The sequence below is a fragment of the Vanessa atalanta genome, chromosome 18 (genome assembly GCF_905147765.1).
Source record: "Vanessa atalanta chromosome 18, ilVanAtal1.2, whole genome shotgun sequence".
NCBI classification, from domain to species: Eukaryota; Metazoa; Arthropoda; class Insecta; order Lepidoptera; family Nymphalidae; genus Vanessa; species Vanessa atalanta.
In genome coordinates, this window is record NC_061888.1 from 6,543,605 (window position 1) to 6,561,160 (window position 17,556).

The 17,556-nt window shown below is 32.1% G+C and overlaps 3 protein-coding genes across 4 annotated transcripts; 2 read left to right on the plus strand and 1 right to left on the minus strand.

The window, feature by feature from the left end:
* Window positions 1-730: 730 nt before the first annotated feature.
* On the minus strand, window positions 731-14,578 carry LOC125071183 (N-alpha-acetyltransferase 40). Of its 2 annotated transcripts, none has more exons than XM_047681290.1 (5): window positions 14,441-14,578; window positions 14,011-14,267; window positions 12,539-12,697; window positions 3,410-3,568; window positions 731-908 (listed from the first exon to the last, which is right to left on the minus strand). In XM_047681290.1, exons 1-5 carry the CDS (start codon window positions 14,444-14,446, stop codon window positions 767-769), a joined length of 723 nt encoding a protein of 240 aa, XP_047537246.1. In that variant the 5' UTR covers window positions 14,447-14,578; the 3' UTR covers window positions 731-766. The 2 variants fall into 2 exon arrangements, with proteins under 2 accessions (XP_047537246.1, XP_047537245.1); XM_047681289.1 differs by lacking the exon at window positions 14,441-14,578 and adding an exon at window positions 14,333-14,368.
* LOC125071163 (UDP-glucosyltransferase 2-like) lies at window positions 4,759-11,905 on the plus strand. The gene is made up of 6 exons (XM_047681267.1): window positions 4,759-5,247; window positions 8,813-9,280; window positions 9,395-9,565; window positions 10,001-10,232; window positions 10,550-10,769; window positions 11,228-11,905. The coding sequence occupies exons 1-6, from the start codon at window positions 5,074-5,076 to the stop codon at window positions 11,577-11,579; spliced, it is 1,617 nt and encodes a 538-aa protein (XP_047537223.1). The 5' UTR covers window positions 4,759-5,073; the 3' UTR covers window positions 11,580-11,905.
* A 346-nt stretch (window positions 14,579-14,924) lies between the features above and the next one.
* On the plus strand, window positions 14,925-17,538 carry LOC125071171 (1,5-anhydro-D-fructose reductase-like). The gene is made up of 6 exons (XM_047681274.1): window positions 14,925-15,221; window positions 15,291-15,458; window positions 15,708-15,911; window positions 16,101-16,351; window positions 16,417-16,567; window positions 16,645-17,538. The coding sequence occupies exons 1-6, from the start codon at window positions 15,057-15,059 to the stop codon at window positions 16,804-16,806; spliced, it is 1,101 nt and encodes a 366-aa protein (XP_047537230.1). The 5' UTR covers window positions 14,925-15,056; the 3' UTR covers window positions 16,807-17,538.
* Window positions 17,539-17,556: the final 18 nt, after the last annotated feature.

Here is a 17,556-nt window from a genome sequence, read left to right on the forward strand (position 1 = left end):
AACATTCATTAATCACAGTCATATCGCTTCGCGAGACTATTGTCCAATAATTATTATACCATTTCGTAGAATGGCACTTAAACTTTATCTATCTCATTATATTCTATATAGGTACTTTAAAAAGCAACTAACTCATTGGTCTAGGGACTAGCGAAAACGCTATCTGGTTTGTCGGCTAAGAAATTCACTGCAACAGCCTAGTCTCAGTTATTTGGTAGACTTTGTGCAAACCCATTTGGGTAGGTACCTCCTACTCATCATTTCTTCTACCGTAAAACAGCAATTAGTTTAAACAACTTAGTATTGTTTTGTGCCGGTTTGAAGTGAGCCAGTGTAACTACAGGTACTAAGGACGTATCTTAGTTCCAAAGGTTTGTGGTGCAAAGAAGATATGGAGTTACAAAGTTTTGTTACTCATTCATGTTTCAGAAAACACCTTCAGCTATTGGTCCTAAGTCTTGCCTATCTCCAGTCTTGTAGGATTACCACCTGATTGAAGTATAAGAGGGAGACATAGAGATTGCTCCTGCGTTTATACACACACACACACACGCAAGGTCTTTTGTTAACTATTCTTCATGGAATAGCTGTTGGATCTGATATTTGATACGAACACTTTATTTTTAATACTTAAATAAATAATTAAATACAAACCAGGAAATTAAATAAAAGTCATTGTTATTTTATTTGTTTTATTTCTCAAGATTAACTTTGGAAATGCATTGATAAGAAATGTTAATTTAATTTAAAGTATAACTAGCAATTCTTAAGAGCCTGCGAGTTCTATCCGTGTATTGGGTGGTTCTGGTAATGTATCGTCCTCCATCGCCGTCGCCTCGGTAGCTTTACTCAAGATTTCGTAATGTGAAATCTCTTCTTTCGGTGGACTTGTTTCATCAAGACTGTACCTGAGAATACAAATATATTATTAAAACGAGCCTCTAGTCACTCATATTTGTACGACGAAAGCCGATTAAGTTGGTATTACATGTTTAGGTTCTCTTCAGTAGAATCTGCATTCCAACCGGTGATAGCTTTTAATCTAATTAATTACGTATTAAGCGTGGCTGTTGGAGGATGAATAAAAGTAAAGTAAAGTAAAAAAGTTACTAGGTATGATAGTTGTTAATTAACAGCCTGTGCAAATGGCGATTCGTTTGAAGATGGTTGAGGCTTATGTTCCGATATAAATATATATTTAAGAACGATGCATATAGCTATCAGCAACGTAAATATAAGATTTATTTCTTTTATTTTTCTACAATCCTCCTTAAATTGGAATAGACTTTATTTACAACCATGATCTACCCCTAAACTTTCTCTTTCAAATAAGAACATTTTAAAAACTTTTACAAATAGGACGATTTATTTATGTTTCATGTAAATCAATGTTATCTTTTCCTTAATCAGCAGCTTTATGTCCCAAGGCTGAGCCAAGGCATCTCTCTCTCTCCTTTTTTCAGGCAATATTGATCAATCTTTAATTTAAAATTCATGTATGTTTTAAATAATTCGGTGAAGATATCAGTATAATTAGCTGGTCAACCTAGAGGTTAACAAATGTCACTTTAATTGGTAATTTTATGATAATTACGTCGCGCGTTTTTTTTCTAATACATCGGTTAGAATTCGTCGATGATAATTAGTTAAGTTTAAGCGTAGGTACCTACTTAATTTGCGGTTAACGACCTCGTGATTTAACAACATTATCATTTGTATATAATTGTCTGATATGAACTTGCTTATCTTAAAATCCCGGTTCTTCGAAACATCAGACTTAAACTATTGGCCTTGACATTCAATATCAACTCAGTGTATGGAAACTGAGTGTAAAAATCATTTCTATAATTAACTTAATTAATTCATCATGGTTATCTATATTTTTGTACCTACATTGTACTTGTTGTAAGAAATTTCTTAATTAATTTGACAGACATATCCAAAAATGTAGCTATCTCTTTCTCAAGTGGGAGGTTGAAAAAGGATGGTTAGTTATCTTGTCAAAGGTGTTTAGATTAGACGTCGTGTACGGCATAATTGGCATCTACAAAATAAATATTAAATTTCTATATTATCTGATTCTATTCTGCACGTGTTTCGTGAACCGAATATTCAACCTCGCCGATTGTTCGCACTTTCGATAGCGAACGTCGAACGTTGACCACACACGATGAATATGCGATGCGCGTGTGATCCGACCGCTGCCGTCACGTGACCGATGCATGACTGACAAATACGTATGGAATAAACTATTCGGTTTTTTTATTTTGCTGAAAAAAGTAATCTTTTAAATACCGTTTTAATATTATTATTAGTAATTGGAAAGAACACATTAGGTTCGTTCATAGAAAGTAAATTGTATTTTAATTTATGTATATAAGTGTATATCTATGATTTAATACTTTTACTTTTAAGTGAATAAGGCACTTTTAATACAAATAAATGCGGGTAAATCAGTCAATAGTGTTCATCATTTGATTTTTAAAAAACTTCTATAAATTTTTTTTTTTTATTTTGTTTAGATCATACTTTGTTTTAGCTTTATTACCTTTGTGTTTACACTTGTAAAACGAGTGTTGTAAAAATGTCCTGGGTGCTTGTAAGGATCTATGTATGCGAATAAAGTATATTTTGATTGAAATTGAATAAAAAGGAAATTGTATAATACTTCTTAGTATAAAGACAAGGGCGTATGACATTGTTTAGAGTTAGACGGAGAGACGCACGCGGGGCGCGGGTCACAGGTTGACGACCACTGTTCTAGATATTATCGCTATCTATTTCGCGAACTATTTCCAATCTAATTAAACGAAATATTCCGCTAAATGACTTCAAGAAAAAACAAACAAATTTAAGTATGTGGTAATAAGGATATTACGCATTATATGATTTGAAACATTATAAATAATGTAATTACTTTCCGATTTAATTCGTCATTAATTATTTTTAAATATTTAGAAAAAAAATACTTAGGTATATCAACTCAAACTCATTAGGAGTAATAAATAATTTCTTGCAGGTCTACGGATTCTACCATAGACCCGATCGAAATCTAACCATGGATATAGATCGTCAAAAAAAACATGATTTTATAGTCGACAACATACTTGTATGCGCAAAATGGGTATAATCGAGATACATATTCCGATTTTAAATTCATAATATTCAATGACATGACAGTTCTACGGGTGATCATATTTGACGTTTACAGATGCGTTCTGAAAGTGTGTTTAGAAAATTTGTTTAGTTTTATTTATATTACACCGAGCGAAACCGGGTTTTCATCTAGTGCATAATATTTAAATACGATTTTTCACTCTTATGTGGGTACGTCTACGACTCATCGTTACAATTACATATATTATTAATAGTATTTACATTTCCCTCTGCAATAGAGAGATAAACTGACCCACAAGCCCTGAAGAATGCGGCGGCGGAGGGGTTGTGTGTGAGCGCAGTGAGCCGCACGCAGCGCATGCGCGTCGCTTGCGCCAGCCGCTCGAGTACGCTCAGCACGCGCTGGCCCAGCCCGCGGCGTCTTCCTTCCGCCTCGATTTGCAACTCGTAACTGTTAAAAAAATTCAACATCAAAGTAATTAAAGCTGGCTCATCGGTTGCTGCACGTGGATCTTGGCCTAAGGTCGTGGATTCTAATTCGGGCAAGCAAGTTTGCTTAGTTATTATTTACAAGAACATTAATTGTAGGCTTGTCACGTCAATATTCTAAATGTAAAGCTGATTAAACAGCGAAGCTTTACCACTTGTAAATTACCATTGTACATATATAAAAAAAATAAACTTCTAAACGCGTTGCATCTTACAGTATAATTTTTATGTACCTACGTAAATTATTAATTAAGGTTTTTCAGTAGGTATTACAACAAAAAAAAAAGTCTCCTCATCTATTAACACAGATTACACCCTTATTCGGCGAACTATACAAATAGTGAAAATATATGTGTGGCAAACGGTGTCAGCACAGTACAGCTAAGTCGAATCGTAGCACTAGTTTATGGATCTTAACTTCTAACAATAAGTAAATTTTTTCATGAAAACAGATAATAGAATGAAAACCTTAAATTATATTAGAAGTAAAATTATCTGCAAATAAAATAATAAAATTATGTTTAGAAACTGCACTATTGATAGCTCTATAGAAGAGAGTAAAGAAAGTACGACCAGAAATATTTACCTTAAACCTTACAACAGTTATATTGTTTTGTCGTAATATCTTATTTCCTCGGTTTGTATTTTGTCCGTACTTAATACGAATGATAAAATTGGTTCACAATTACTTTTACATCTTGACCCCTTTACATAAAAACATTCACATGAACTCATTCAAGATAAAAAATATATATATTATCATTCTTTTATTATTGCTAAGCTGGACTCGTGTAGGTATTCTAGCGTTATCGTGAACTTGTATGCACGTAGTGCTGCTTGCGTGGAGGTGAACTTCAAAAAATATAATTGATAAAAGAATCCGCCAAGATATGAGTAAACGAAAATATTTAGGCTTAATTAATTGGTTACAATACGGATCCCCCTAATAAAAAATTATCTTTTGAAAAAAATATATTTTACAATAAAATATATATTTTATTGTAATATACATTTAATTAACGGATAAAAAAATAACATTTAATTTTTCATTTGTATATGACGGATGGCTGCAGTTAAATAAATGAATGTCTATAAAATGTGAACAAATACGATAAAAGTCAAATTGCAGCAATTACCATTTCGCACAATATGTATCGGAAATCAATAATATTGTTGTTTGTTTGACAACATTACCGATTATGTAAGACCGCTTCTCCGAACTCACCGACTCACCTACCCGAGTAAGCGAATGGCAAGTTTTGAACTGAATAAGAACCGTAGGTTATTTACGCGCATAGTATTGTGAGAAAGAAAATCTATCAGTGACATCTTGTAGTCGAGTGTAGTGAAAAGGTCGTGTGCGCGTGCGGGCAATTGTTTCAGGGTGACGTCAGATGGGTCAGCCGTCAGGCGGGATGGGAGCGCGGACATCGCGGCGCGCCGCAATCTGTGTCGAACAGCAGCGGGATGAGCGCGCGGATGCTGTGGCTGGTGCTAGTCTGCGCTTCAGTGGCGCATGCAGCACGCATCTTGGCCGTACTACCTACTAACACGAAAAGCCACTATGCGATGTACGGCCGCCTCATCGATGCTCTTGCCCGGAAGAACCACCAGTTGACCGTCATAACACATTTCACAATGGTATGTATTGCAAGATGTGTCATAATATTATCAATTTGTCTTTTTTTTCTATAATATTTACACGAATTAAATTATGCAATAACGATGTCCTATCAAGTCAGTCAGTTAAAACAAAGTATTTTCATAATATAACTATTTCTTCTAGTTCCATCACATTCTATGTTACCAGTTTTGACAAGTAAACAGCTAATTAAAATCGAATAATTGTTTGAGCAATTAAAACTACATACACAACCTTTAAGGTAATTAGTTCAAATTCCTTAGATAAATAAATAATATTTTTATACATTCCAACCAAAAAAACACACGACACTATTTGAAACGGTCTCCAAAATTTTTATGGAATTTCAAAATTGAGTGGAAAATGAAAAATTAAATATATTCCCGACGTACCAAGTCGCGGTCAGTGTAAAAGACGTGAAAGCATCATCTGTATGTCTATTAACTTAATTTATTTATTGTTTATGTTATCGAATTAAGTAACCGGGTCGAAGGGTGAACTACAATTAAGGGACTATCTGTACTAGACCACTGTTCTCGCAGATAAAACAACGTTAGATATTATAAATTACAACTTCCTATAATTACGAGTGTGTCTCTAACATAATCTTTCTCCATACATTGAATAAGATCAACAAGCGTTAGGCATCGAAGTTACCGCGCTTAATAAAATTGGATAATTTATTAAATACCGCAACTTAAGTGGAAAAAGAAAACAAGTGTTCGTCAGGTTTGCGCATTTAAATATTCAGGAATAAAAGTGAAAGTGGTGTTCGAGTAGTTTTTTTTCTGGACATTTTTGATCTTAACCCATAAATATAAGTCTGAAAGTTTACTTCGTTACATAATCACTGGAATTATACGTCGATCATTTAGATAAATTAATTATTTGCATAATATCTTACTCCCATGATCTTATTGATATGATTCGATGAGTGAGTCAGATTTGATATTAGAAACATATTTTTATAAGGATTTTCGTATGAGAATTAACCTTACTCGATATTAATTCGCAGGTATCACCAGTCCTAAGTCGTTTCTTAGGAAGGGTCTTAGTGGAAAAATCCCACAAGAGTTCTGTTTTTTTATTTTTATATATCCTCAAAAAGGAACACGTTTCAAATACGTAGTAAGTAAATACAGCAAAGTTTTTGACCTGCGCACGAACATTCAACGTGATAGTGCAAACCTTTTTTATTTTTTTTTGTAACTAAGGCGCCGTGTTTTGGATTTTGCCCACAGTTGTTAAGATATCAAAACATGCTATTTCGCATTAATTAAAGATTTCAAGTTCAACGACCGTCCATGTTACGTTATATCGCCGACTAAGACTGATAATTATTAAGCGAGTTTTTTTTTTGTTTAGAAAAAACTTATTTTATCATAATATTATTAATGCGAATGTAAATCTGTCAGTCTGTACACGGCAAAATCACTGAAACAAAATTAATAAAATTTGATGAGAAGAAGCTTAAACTAACCCTAAGATGCAAGCTAAGCGGCGGTCGACAACTAGTAGTGTCATATTTAACAAAAAAAATCATGTTTCAAGAAGAGAGTTATGTGCGAATGTGTATTATAGGGCCAAAGGTATACCGAACAGTAGATGGATGGACTGTATGAGGGATATACCAGTAACTGAGGATACAGAATAAATAAATTTAATGCGGAATGAAAGAAAAAACAAAATAATATAACATACGTTTTCATTTAGAAGAATCGATATTTATATTTTATGTTTACTGTTTTATGTTGTTTCCATGTATTTCGCGTATTATGGAAAATTGTTCTAAATGCCATTGTCAAAAACACCGATTTAATTTTATTTCTTTATGCCAATAAAATATATTAATTTATTTTCGACAAGGTTGTGTAAGAACAATTATCATATCAAAGTAATTTTTAACAATTCCATCAATAGTCGTTTTGCAAGATGCTTGATTATATTAAAATATACAATTTAACAAACGTGAACTTTGTTATTGATATAAAAAGTTATGACAGTATTCAATAATAATCGAAAAATAATGAAAATAAATAACATGTCAAATGTCTCATTGCTGGTCTCCCTCCTCCTGGAGTTTACCTCTGTTCTGTACTGTACTACATAGCCTTCTGACTTACTTATGTAATCTTATCAGAGATAATAGGATTTAGGCGTAGACAATTTTACTGCTTTAACTAATATAAATTTATAACAATTACATTACACTTTTACAATTCGAATTTTTTAATTTCGGTTCGATTATTTCCTTTCACCGAGTAATAGATGATTTAATAAGATCGGTGTTGCTAGCCCAGTTAAACGCAGCTCCGTCGGTTAAGATGCACGTTCCGAACCAATAACCTCGGAACATGTAATTTTATGTAACTTAAATTATAAAATACAGTAATTATTTTCTATACATTAGTGAATAATTAGAGACTATTTTGTTTAAAACTAATTGCGGGTCAAAAAACTTTATTAAGATAATAATTATACCGATTGCTTACCTACCAATTTTTTTGGTACATCTAAACTCATAACGATAACATATAATTTAAATATCACTATCTCGATTTTACGCAAGTGAATGTGAGCGCAAAATGTTTGAAACAAGCCTAATCGTCGGCAGACGTTGGCTGCAATAGATTTATGTACTAAAATCTTCTCCAAAGAGCGCTTTAACTTCTGCTATTTACTTTTATGTATATTGGTTTAGTAGTTCCCTCAGTTAACCGTTAGTTAACAAAAAGAATAACATCTCATTTATTATTATAGATTACAATGTTCGTCATTAGGGCATTAAACTGATTTAACATTTATTATCAAAAGGGTAAAGGATAAAAAATATATTTGACTGTATTTTTCACAATATGTACTTTAATATTTAATTATCGTTAGAGTGTGGTTCATCGTCGTTTGTTTTTTTTTTTAACATGTTAAAAAAAAAACATTTTGGCGTTACTGCGTCGAGTGTAAGGTTACTCGTTTTTACATGTTATTTAAGGATGAAACAACAATCTCATACAAAAAGAAATACTTCTTGTAGTTTGTACTTAATGAGATAAACGATCGTTCATCGAATGCGTCGAAACTTTTTACACTACATTGTACATACATTGTACATGTATACACATGTGCTTAAACATTTCTGGCACTGCATCAACTTACGCATGCAAGGCATTAGGTAAATTTTGTGTAAACATAGCAACTGTCAAACGGTGTTCACAGATCCTGGTAAAACATAAGACATGAAAAAATAATATTGCATTAATTTTAATTCTATCCCTATTTTAACAAATGTATCTCTATTTTAACATTTTAGAAATAGTCCTTTACATTCTGTGGAACAGTCATATTACAAAGTGAGTTTGAATATAACATATTGAATTGATGGAAAATAAGTATTCAGTCATTTACGTTATGACCCTTAGGGTCGCGGGCCGCGTTATCTCACGGCACGCGCTCTGCTCTCGACCATTTGTCTTGCCGCATTCATAAATATTAATAATAATATTGACAAAGTTCAATTTTTTTTCTTTCATCAACCTAAACAAATGCTTCGTTTTTTTTTATTTACAGAAAAATCCACCGACCAACGTGGAAGAGATCAACTTAGCTGGTACGATACCTGAAATTACCAACAACCTAACTAAACAGCATACTTCCTTGAAACCAGATGCCGTACGAAATTTGGAACAAATTATGAAAGAATGTGTTCACGCTTGCGAAGTTGTTTCCCAAAACCCAGCCGTGAAAGCGCTGGTCAATTCGTCAAAAACATTCGATTTAGTTATAGTTGAAGTTTTTGGAAGTGAATGTTTTCTACCCTTTGGTACTAGATTCAAAGCTCCAGTTGTTGGGCTCCTATCGAGCGTACCACTTCCATGGGTCAACGAGCAATTGGGTAACCCAGAAGGAACATCATACATACCAGCTTATATGTTGGGTTTTGGACAAAGTATGAATTTATGGGAACGTTTTGTTAATACCATAGCTGTCATTTACTCCAAGATTAACTACAAGAATAAGTCCCAGCAACCTTCACAGGTTTGTAACTATTCATAATTTTACTATTAAAACTACTAACTTTACTACTACTACTTTTAACTACTAATAAAATTACATACATTTCATTGTGTTCTATATTGTTTTTTATTCCAGATAATTGCTGATCGTTTATTTGGTCCTGGGCCTAAATTGGAAACATTAGCACAAAACTATAGTCTAGTTCTTGCTAATAGCCATTTCAGTATCAATGAAGTACGACCATTAGTTCCTGCTTTGATAGAAGTTGGGGGATTGCACCTTGACAATTCGCAAGTGTTACCAAACGTTAGTAAATTATTTACTTAGTCAATCTAGTCAGTTTAATGAATACTATATATCTATTAATTACTATATCTATATAACTTTCTCCATAATTGTAAGCTTTTAATGAGACATCATAGACAATGTTCGATGGTTCAATTATATAAAATAATTGTATCTGTTAACCTAAATTGGAGCTAAATCCGCATTGGAGCAGCGTGGTGGAATATGCTCCAAACCTTCTCCTCAAATGGAGAAGAGGCCTTTATCCCAGCAGTGGGACATTTACGGGCTGCTAATGTTAACCTAAATTAAATACGGTACGTGTTGCCTATCACAAAAGAACAACACTGCTCTGAGACCTAAGACCTTTCTAAACTAAATATTAGCTATTAAATGGGTGGACGGAATATGCACAACAGTATATGTAATCATTCGTGTATACGCCTTTTCTTCCAGGAATTAAAGCGACTCTTAGACAACTCACATGAAGGCGTAATATACTGGAGTTTTGGTTCTATGTCACGAATTGAAACTATACCCAGTAAGAAATTGGCACAGATTTTCACAGCTATATCTGAACTATCTCAAACTGTTCTCGTGAGGATGGACCGCCAATTGCTTGCAAGGAATCTTACCGTTCCAGACAACGTATATACTATGGACTGGATACCTCAATACAAGACCTTATGTAAGTTTTGACTGTTATTAACTTAATATATCATAAAACTTATTTTGTCGTCGTAAAGCATTTTTGGCTAAAATTATAATTGTGATTTTCAACATTAAAATGGATGATTTATCGCGATACATTTAGTACTACTTGATTATATCAATACCATAGTACAGAATGTGTCTGAAAACTAACGATAATTGAATATGTCAGCTGATGTGCTATTTAAAAACTAAATTAATATTTTTGGAAAAAATTGGTTTGTTTACATTACACACTTAACATTATAATTGAATTAATTATCTAGGCTCAAAACTCGGTAAATAACTTTGCAGGTCACCCAAACGTAAAACTGTTTATATCTCATGGGGGTCTACTAGGAACACAAGAAGCGGTAGCGTGTGGCGTTCCAACGCTTATGGTGCCTTTGTATGCTGATCAGGCCTTGAATGGACGCGCCATGAGCGATCGTGGTGTCGCAAGGATAATTTCCTTAAAGGATTCATGCACAGATACATGGAGAGAAACATTCTACGATTTACTTACAAATATTAGGTAAATTTTATTTTATACGAACTCATTACTCATGAAACAGATCTCTACATATAATACATCTCTACATATATGTATGCCTTATCTATGAATTACAGTATTCATTTTAATATATATATATATACCTAATACCACCGATACGTATTTTAAGGCGATATTTGTTTAATTGCGCAAAATAAAATAATGAGCGAGATTAAAATCACAGGCACATAACATGGTATTGAATTAAAAAAAAAAGTTTTTAATTCTACAAACAAACAAAATACAATACAAAATTTCGATAACCTCAGTTATAAAGAAAAAAATGTGAATGCTCATTATATGCAGATGATAAATGGTTTGAGCGTTTATCTTTAAAAAAAATAAACAGATTTAATTGTCCGGTTGATAACTTACTTGACATTCAGTAATAAAAATCTTTGCTTACTACGATGATATCATTAGTCGGTCATTACTTGCAGGTACAAAGAAAACGCGCTTAAATTGAGAGATATATTCCTCGACCGGCCCTTGCCGCCGCTGGAGACCGGAATCTACTGGATCGAATACGTCCTAAGACATAGGGGGGCTGGACATTTGCGGTCACCAGCTCTCGACTTATCATACACACAGTATCTTTTATTAGACGTGTTAGCTCTCAGCATAGCTATCACCTCGTTGGCTATTTACATCCTCCATAAACTATTTCGATATTTATGTACACGTTGCATTCGGTGGTGGCCCAAAGACATAGTCTTAGAGAAGAGACTCTTCAGACGAAATATTAGTCTATTTCATTGTTTTCTTTGGATATACAAGGTGAAAACGAATTAACGATAGTTAGATTTAATTAACGTTAATTTTATCGTCAATTCATTGTCCAACACTAGTATGTACGTTGTAAATAATAATATGTAAGATATTTATTATTTTCCCCTGTGACATATCAAACACAAATGATTATGTGAGTTTATTGAATGCAACAAAAGAGTAACATAGAACCAACCGATTCAAATATCTCTATCTAAATGTTTTATAAATGTGTTCCGAAAATAATGTATGTATGTATGTATTACGAAAATTAGTCATCGGATATTGTGTGATGTAACGGAGATAATATAAGTGTTCAAATTAGAATAATAATAAAAAAATAATGATAATTACCTTGTATTATTTTACTCAAAAAAACTGTCGGACAAAAATTGTCTTACGCTATTAATATATAAGATTACATATGATTATATATTATCTGTGTATTAATCCATCTGTCATCCCGAGTGAAACATTGCGGAGCGCGGGAAAGTGAAACAATATAATAATTGGCACGCGGTATCAACGCGACGTGTGCGTGAATAGCGAGCTGATATTCAAAATATATTTCAAATAATTTGTAAGCCGATCTTATATCGGGCCTTAAAAGGTTAAGATTACAGAATAAATTATTGATTAATGATTTGTTAATATTTATTTAAAAAAAAATCTTTAAAAAAAGGAAAACAAAACACGATGCTGCATTTGTTATCATAATATTGTTGTAAAAAGATGATCAATCAAAATAGCTTGAAAGAACTTACTCGAAATATACAAAAAAACTTTAGCCTCTAAATCTATTGTACATTTTAATGAGATATCTCAACTGATTAAAGAATAAAAATATCTTTAATACTTAGAGATTAATGCATGCATTTTCTATCCGTATTTAATTAAATCTATCAACATTATTTTAATACCCAAATTTGATTTATAGGCAAAATTTTGATACCAATAAAACAAACTATTATATTATGACTTACCAATAAAGTACTGGATCACCGAAATCCATGTCAAATCTAAAATGTGAAAATGCTTGAAGTTTATTATTTTTATCTTTAGCTATCAGGTACCATGCTGTATCGTCCATCATTTGCTCAACTTTATCATCCTTGTTCCAGCCCCACGCACATGTTTCATACCTAACAAATAATAATTTAAAAAATTACATAATATAAAGGAAGTAGCTATATATTTATATAGGACTAAAACAATTAGTAAAAAGTAGTCAAATTGTCTCTTTGTACATTGGTCCAATGCATACATTACAAAAAGTTTATACTATACAGTATATGCATACTATATAGTTCATAGAATGGTTTGCTAGTAAGATTCACATTATAATATTCTTTAAAATTTATATTAAAATTTTTAATTCATAATTATTCATTTTTATTTGACAGGGTGTTCAGTATTATAAAATTAACTATTGATAAATAATTAATATAATGAAATAAAATAATGGGTCAATTTAAATGCATGAGAATTACTTCTAAATTATGAATTTTAGTAATATTTACCTCACCGAAACACCTCAAAAATGATGAAGATTGTATATAAAAAGCTTATTTATTATAAACACAGTTTGGGTGCAACTTATACAACTTTTTTGTTATATTATTGTCACTTATAAGTAGTTTAAAAGTTGAAAGTTTAAGTGAGATGAATATATTCAAAGTTTGAGTTGAAATGGCCACATCAGTTGTATTAAAGTTAATGCACTACATAATTGTTTCTTTTACATCATGTATGAATGTTGTCAAAGGACTAAAAAGTTTTATAAAAGTATGGCCTGAAATCTTTTAACAATTGTTTTTCAAAAGGTAGCATTAGACACATTTTAATGCAAACTATAATTATGGTATGAATGTTTTCCGGAGGCAAATTACTTGTGATACAACCAATATTTGTGTTGTTCTATATATGTGATTTAAACTAACATACAAAATTGTTTTATACAAAAAACTTCATATTTTACACTGACAACATCAAAGACGCATTATCAAGACTCATGAAGAGGGCACAAACCGAGATTCTGGATTACCATTTTAGAATGATGATCCATTATAGAGATGGCCAGATCATACCAGGCCACAAAGATAACACCAAGAAACATTACTCAACAGACACAAACTACAAGTCAATGAAGTTGTTGTTATAGAGTTCAATGCAAACTTATGGACCTCAATTTTCAATCCAAAAATTTAGATATTTTTTTCCATAATAGTCATAATAGAATTCTATTGAGTATATATAAATGTTTATTTATAGAATAATTGAATACAACAAGTATGAATGATGGTTAAATAGTCTTCTTAAACACATTGATAGGCCACTAAGGGATGTTGGGTTACTTTATTAAGGCATCTAAATAACTAAAAGTTGTAATTGTTCTGTTATATACATTCATGGCTAGTTGCGTATTCTTTAAGGACCAGTAAGAATTAATACTTACAATGATTTCATATTTCTTTCTGTCAGACTGATGGCCCAGTCTAATACTTTTTTGTCAAGTTCTGATACCTTTTGGATGTACATGTCTATCTCTAAGTCCTTGTTACTGTAGACAAGCAGCTCTTTACACAAGGGAGCGAGCTCTTTCAATTTGTTTGCAGAAGTAACATAGGACATTCCATCAGCTATGCGGCGCTGTTCTAACTTTCGCGCTTGACGTTTTTCTTTGCTTTTATTGACTGAAGAAACTGTCTTTTTCTAGTGAATAAAAATTACATTAGTTTTATTACATATTTACAAATACCGAGAAGGATGTAACTTACAAGCAATACAATATTACTCATTGATTGTATGTTTATCGCGTAATAACATAATAAATTTACAGTAAGTATTCACTTGATTAGCATTTTAATACTAAGTAAAATACTCACTCCCATTTTTATACTGTATGTAAGTTTAGTAAATTATTTAATATAATATTTTAACAATTTATTTAATTATTAATTTAGTAAGAGTCGGCTGTTTACTGAAAGCGCATTGTTTTTTTATACGACATTGGCCAGTGATTATGATACGTCAACATTCTGACAAATACAGAGCGGTGATTGGTTGAAAGGATATCAATTTTATAAAATAACCAATAGACATTAAGTATACAAGATAACATCATAAATGAAAACAGCATGTGTAATTAAAGTTGTTTGACATGTATATTTAACGTTCGAAATTATTACAAAGTATATATATCATTTAAATAAAAAAATCTTACTCATATATTCAATCCTACGTTACTATATGTTATTTGAGTATTTATATAACAACACCTGAATCATAATTTTTTTTTTTTCAAAATCCCAGACGTGGTAGCCGGGAAATTTGAATGAAATACTCTTACATCATAAAAATCAATAACGAGGTTTGAGAGTTATCATTCTTTTGATCTTTTCCCACAATAAATAAATTGAAGCTGGTAAAATTTGTATTGTAACAAATATCTATCTATCAACTACTGCGCAACATTAGTGTTTGGCGATAAGCCAATTTCCTATGTCCGTCAGATTGTTCTTGAGAAGTGAAAATTTTGTGAAAAGAAGAGGCAATAATATTTCATATTTTTGTCGCTGTATTCATTCTTTAGTAAGAAATATGAAGTACGTTAAACTTTCTCAAACGGAGGATTTAATGCCAACGCTAGGATTGGGAACATGGCAGGTTTGAAAATATTGTGTTTTTGTGTTGAAATATTGTAACCATTTATACATTCCATATTGTATTTTTTAGGCTTCACCAGAAGTCATCGAGTCAACTGTATATAAAGCTTTAGACTTAGGATATCGTCATATCGACACTGCCTTTAATTACAACAACGAGGAGGCTATTGGTAATGCTATAAGAAAATGGATTGATAATGGTAAAGGCACAAGAAAAGATTTATTCATTACCACTAAGGTAAGATGTAGAACTTTTATTTTACTTAAATAAATAAACCAGAGATGGAAATATATTTTAATTTGACTTTTTTTTTAATCATATGTGACTATTTGTACTGAAAAATAATTCCAATAAATATTACAAAAATACAGTTAAAATGTTCGACTGCCTCAAAGCCTATCAAGTACTTCTGGTGGGAGTGGTATAGGTTCAAATCTTAATGTGGTCGAAGCTTATCATATAAGTTTTTGGAAATTATTTTTACAGCTCCCTCACGTGGGAAATCGTGCGTCCGATGTAAAGAAGTTTCTAGATCTTCAACTGAAGCGACTGCAGATGGAATACGTAGATTTGTATTTGATACACGTGCCTTTCGGATTCCATTGTAACCCAGAGACGTTGACGCCCGTCGTAAAGAGTAATGGCGAATATGATTTGGACATGGATACGGATCATATAAGCACTTGGAAGGTGCGCTTTGCTTTGACCTTAGGGTAATTTACTTATTTAACAAAAGGAAAAAAAAAATCGTTTTGGAGTATCTGAATAAAAATTGTATGTTTCGTACTCCACAAAGGTTTCTGGAAATTGTACTTATTATATTAATTTACAAATATGTTGTAGTGTATTTTTTTTAACTTTCCATTAAATATTTATCAGGCAATGGAAGAATGTCAAAAAGAAGGACGCATTCGTAACCTTGGTCTATCCAACTTCAACGAGTCGCAAATAACTAAGATTATCAGCGCTTGTACAGTGAAGCCCCAGGTGTTGCAGGTGGAACTGCACGCATATTTCCAGCAGTTAGACTTGCGCAAGTTCTGCTCTGACCATGATATAGTAGTCACCGCGTATGCCCCTTTAGGGAGTCCGGGCGCGAAGGATCACTTCGTCAACAAGTATAATTATAGGTGAGTTTTTCATTTGTAATTAAATAATGAGTTATTTGCTTATTTTAAGAATATTACTTTTTCAGCCCTGACGCATTTCCGGATATACTGGGTCATCCAGATGTAAACGAAATAGCTCAAGCTCACCAAAAGACACCAGCTCAAGTGTTATTAAGATACTTGGTCCAGCAAAAAGTTGTAGTTATTCCGAAAAGTACTAGCGAGAAAAGACTTAAGGTAATTAGGCCATGATATTATTAAAAAAACATACAAATAATTGATTTTGAAATAAAAATATTAAAATTAATTTTCAGGAAAATTCTGACATTTATGATTTCGAACTGGCACCTGTTGAAGTGAATCAACTGAAAAAAATAGACCAGGGGGAGGAAGGCAGAATTTTTAATTTCTTATTCTGGAAAGGTGTAGAAAATCACCCAGAATATCCTTTTAAATTAGGTCCAGCAATTAATTAATTTAATAATTATCTTTACTAAAGCGCATAATTTGTTCATTTGAAAGTTTTAAGTTTATAATCACTGCCAAGTTAGCACTTTAGTTTTAAACTATCATGGCGAATGGTTGAATTTTAAATACAAATATGAATTCTGCACTGTTTCTGTTCCATTCTAGTCGAGCATTAGCTCTAGATTACCGGTATGTTATTATTATAATGTGAACGTCATGAACTCAGTATAACTGGGATGAGACGATAAATTCACGTAGTAAGGTCAGTATTCGTGATAATGAGAAACAGGAGAGTATTAGTTTTTAAAACGTAACACGTATAACGTGCTAAGTGCTGTGTATTTTAGTTTTATTGCGTTTAAGGAAGGAGACATTGCAAGTAACTATTATGTTACGAGCTGAGCTCAGTAATGTGGTCAGTCAAAGGAAGTTATTTTAGTTTATTTTAGTAAATTTTATATCTACGATGTAAAACAATGTATTATGTTTAGATGAATAAGCTATGGTAGGTGTGACCAACTGTTTCCATGAATAACTAAATAGCGACAATTTTTTTCGATTCGAATAATATATTGGAGATTTTTTGTAGTTTAATAGTATCTTTCAACTCGAAATGTATAATTTAGTAGAACTCAAGAATTTTCTCTGAATATGCTTATATATTATTGTAAACGCTTAGTTAAGCGATCTTATTAAATGACTAAAAGCAAAAGTGATCCTCATATTTCCTCTTAACTGTTGTTCTAATTCAAATAAAA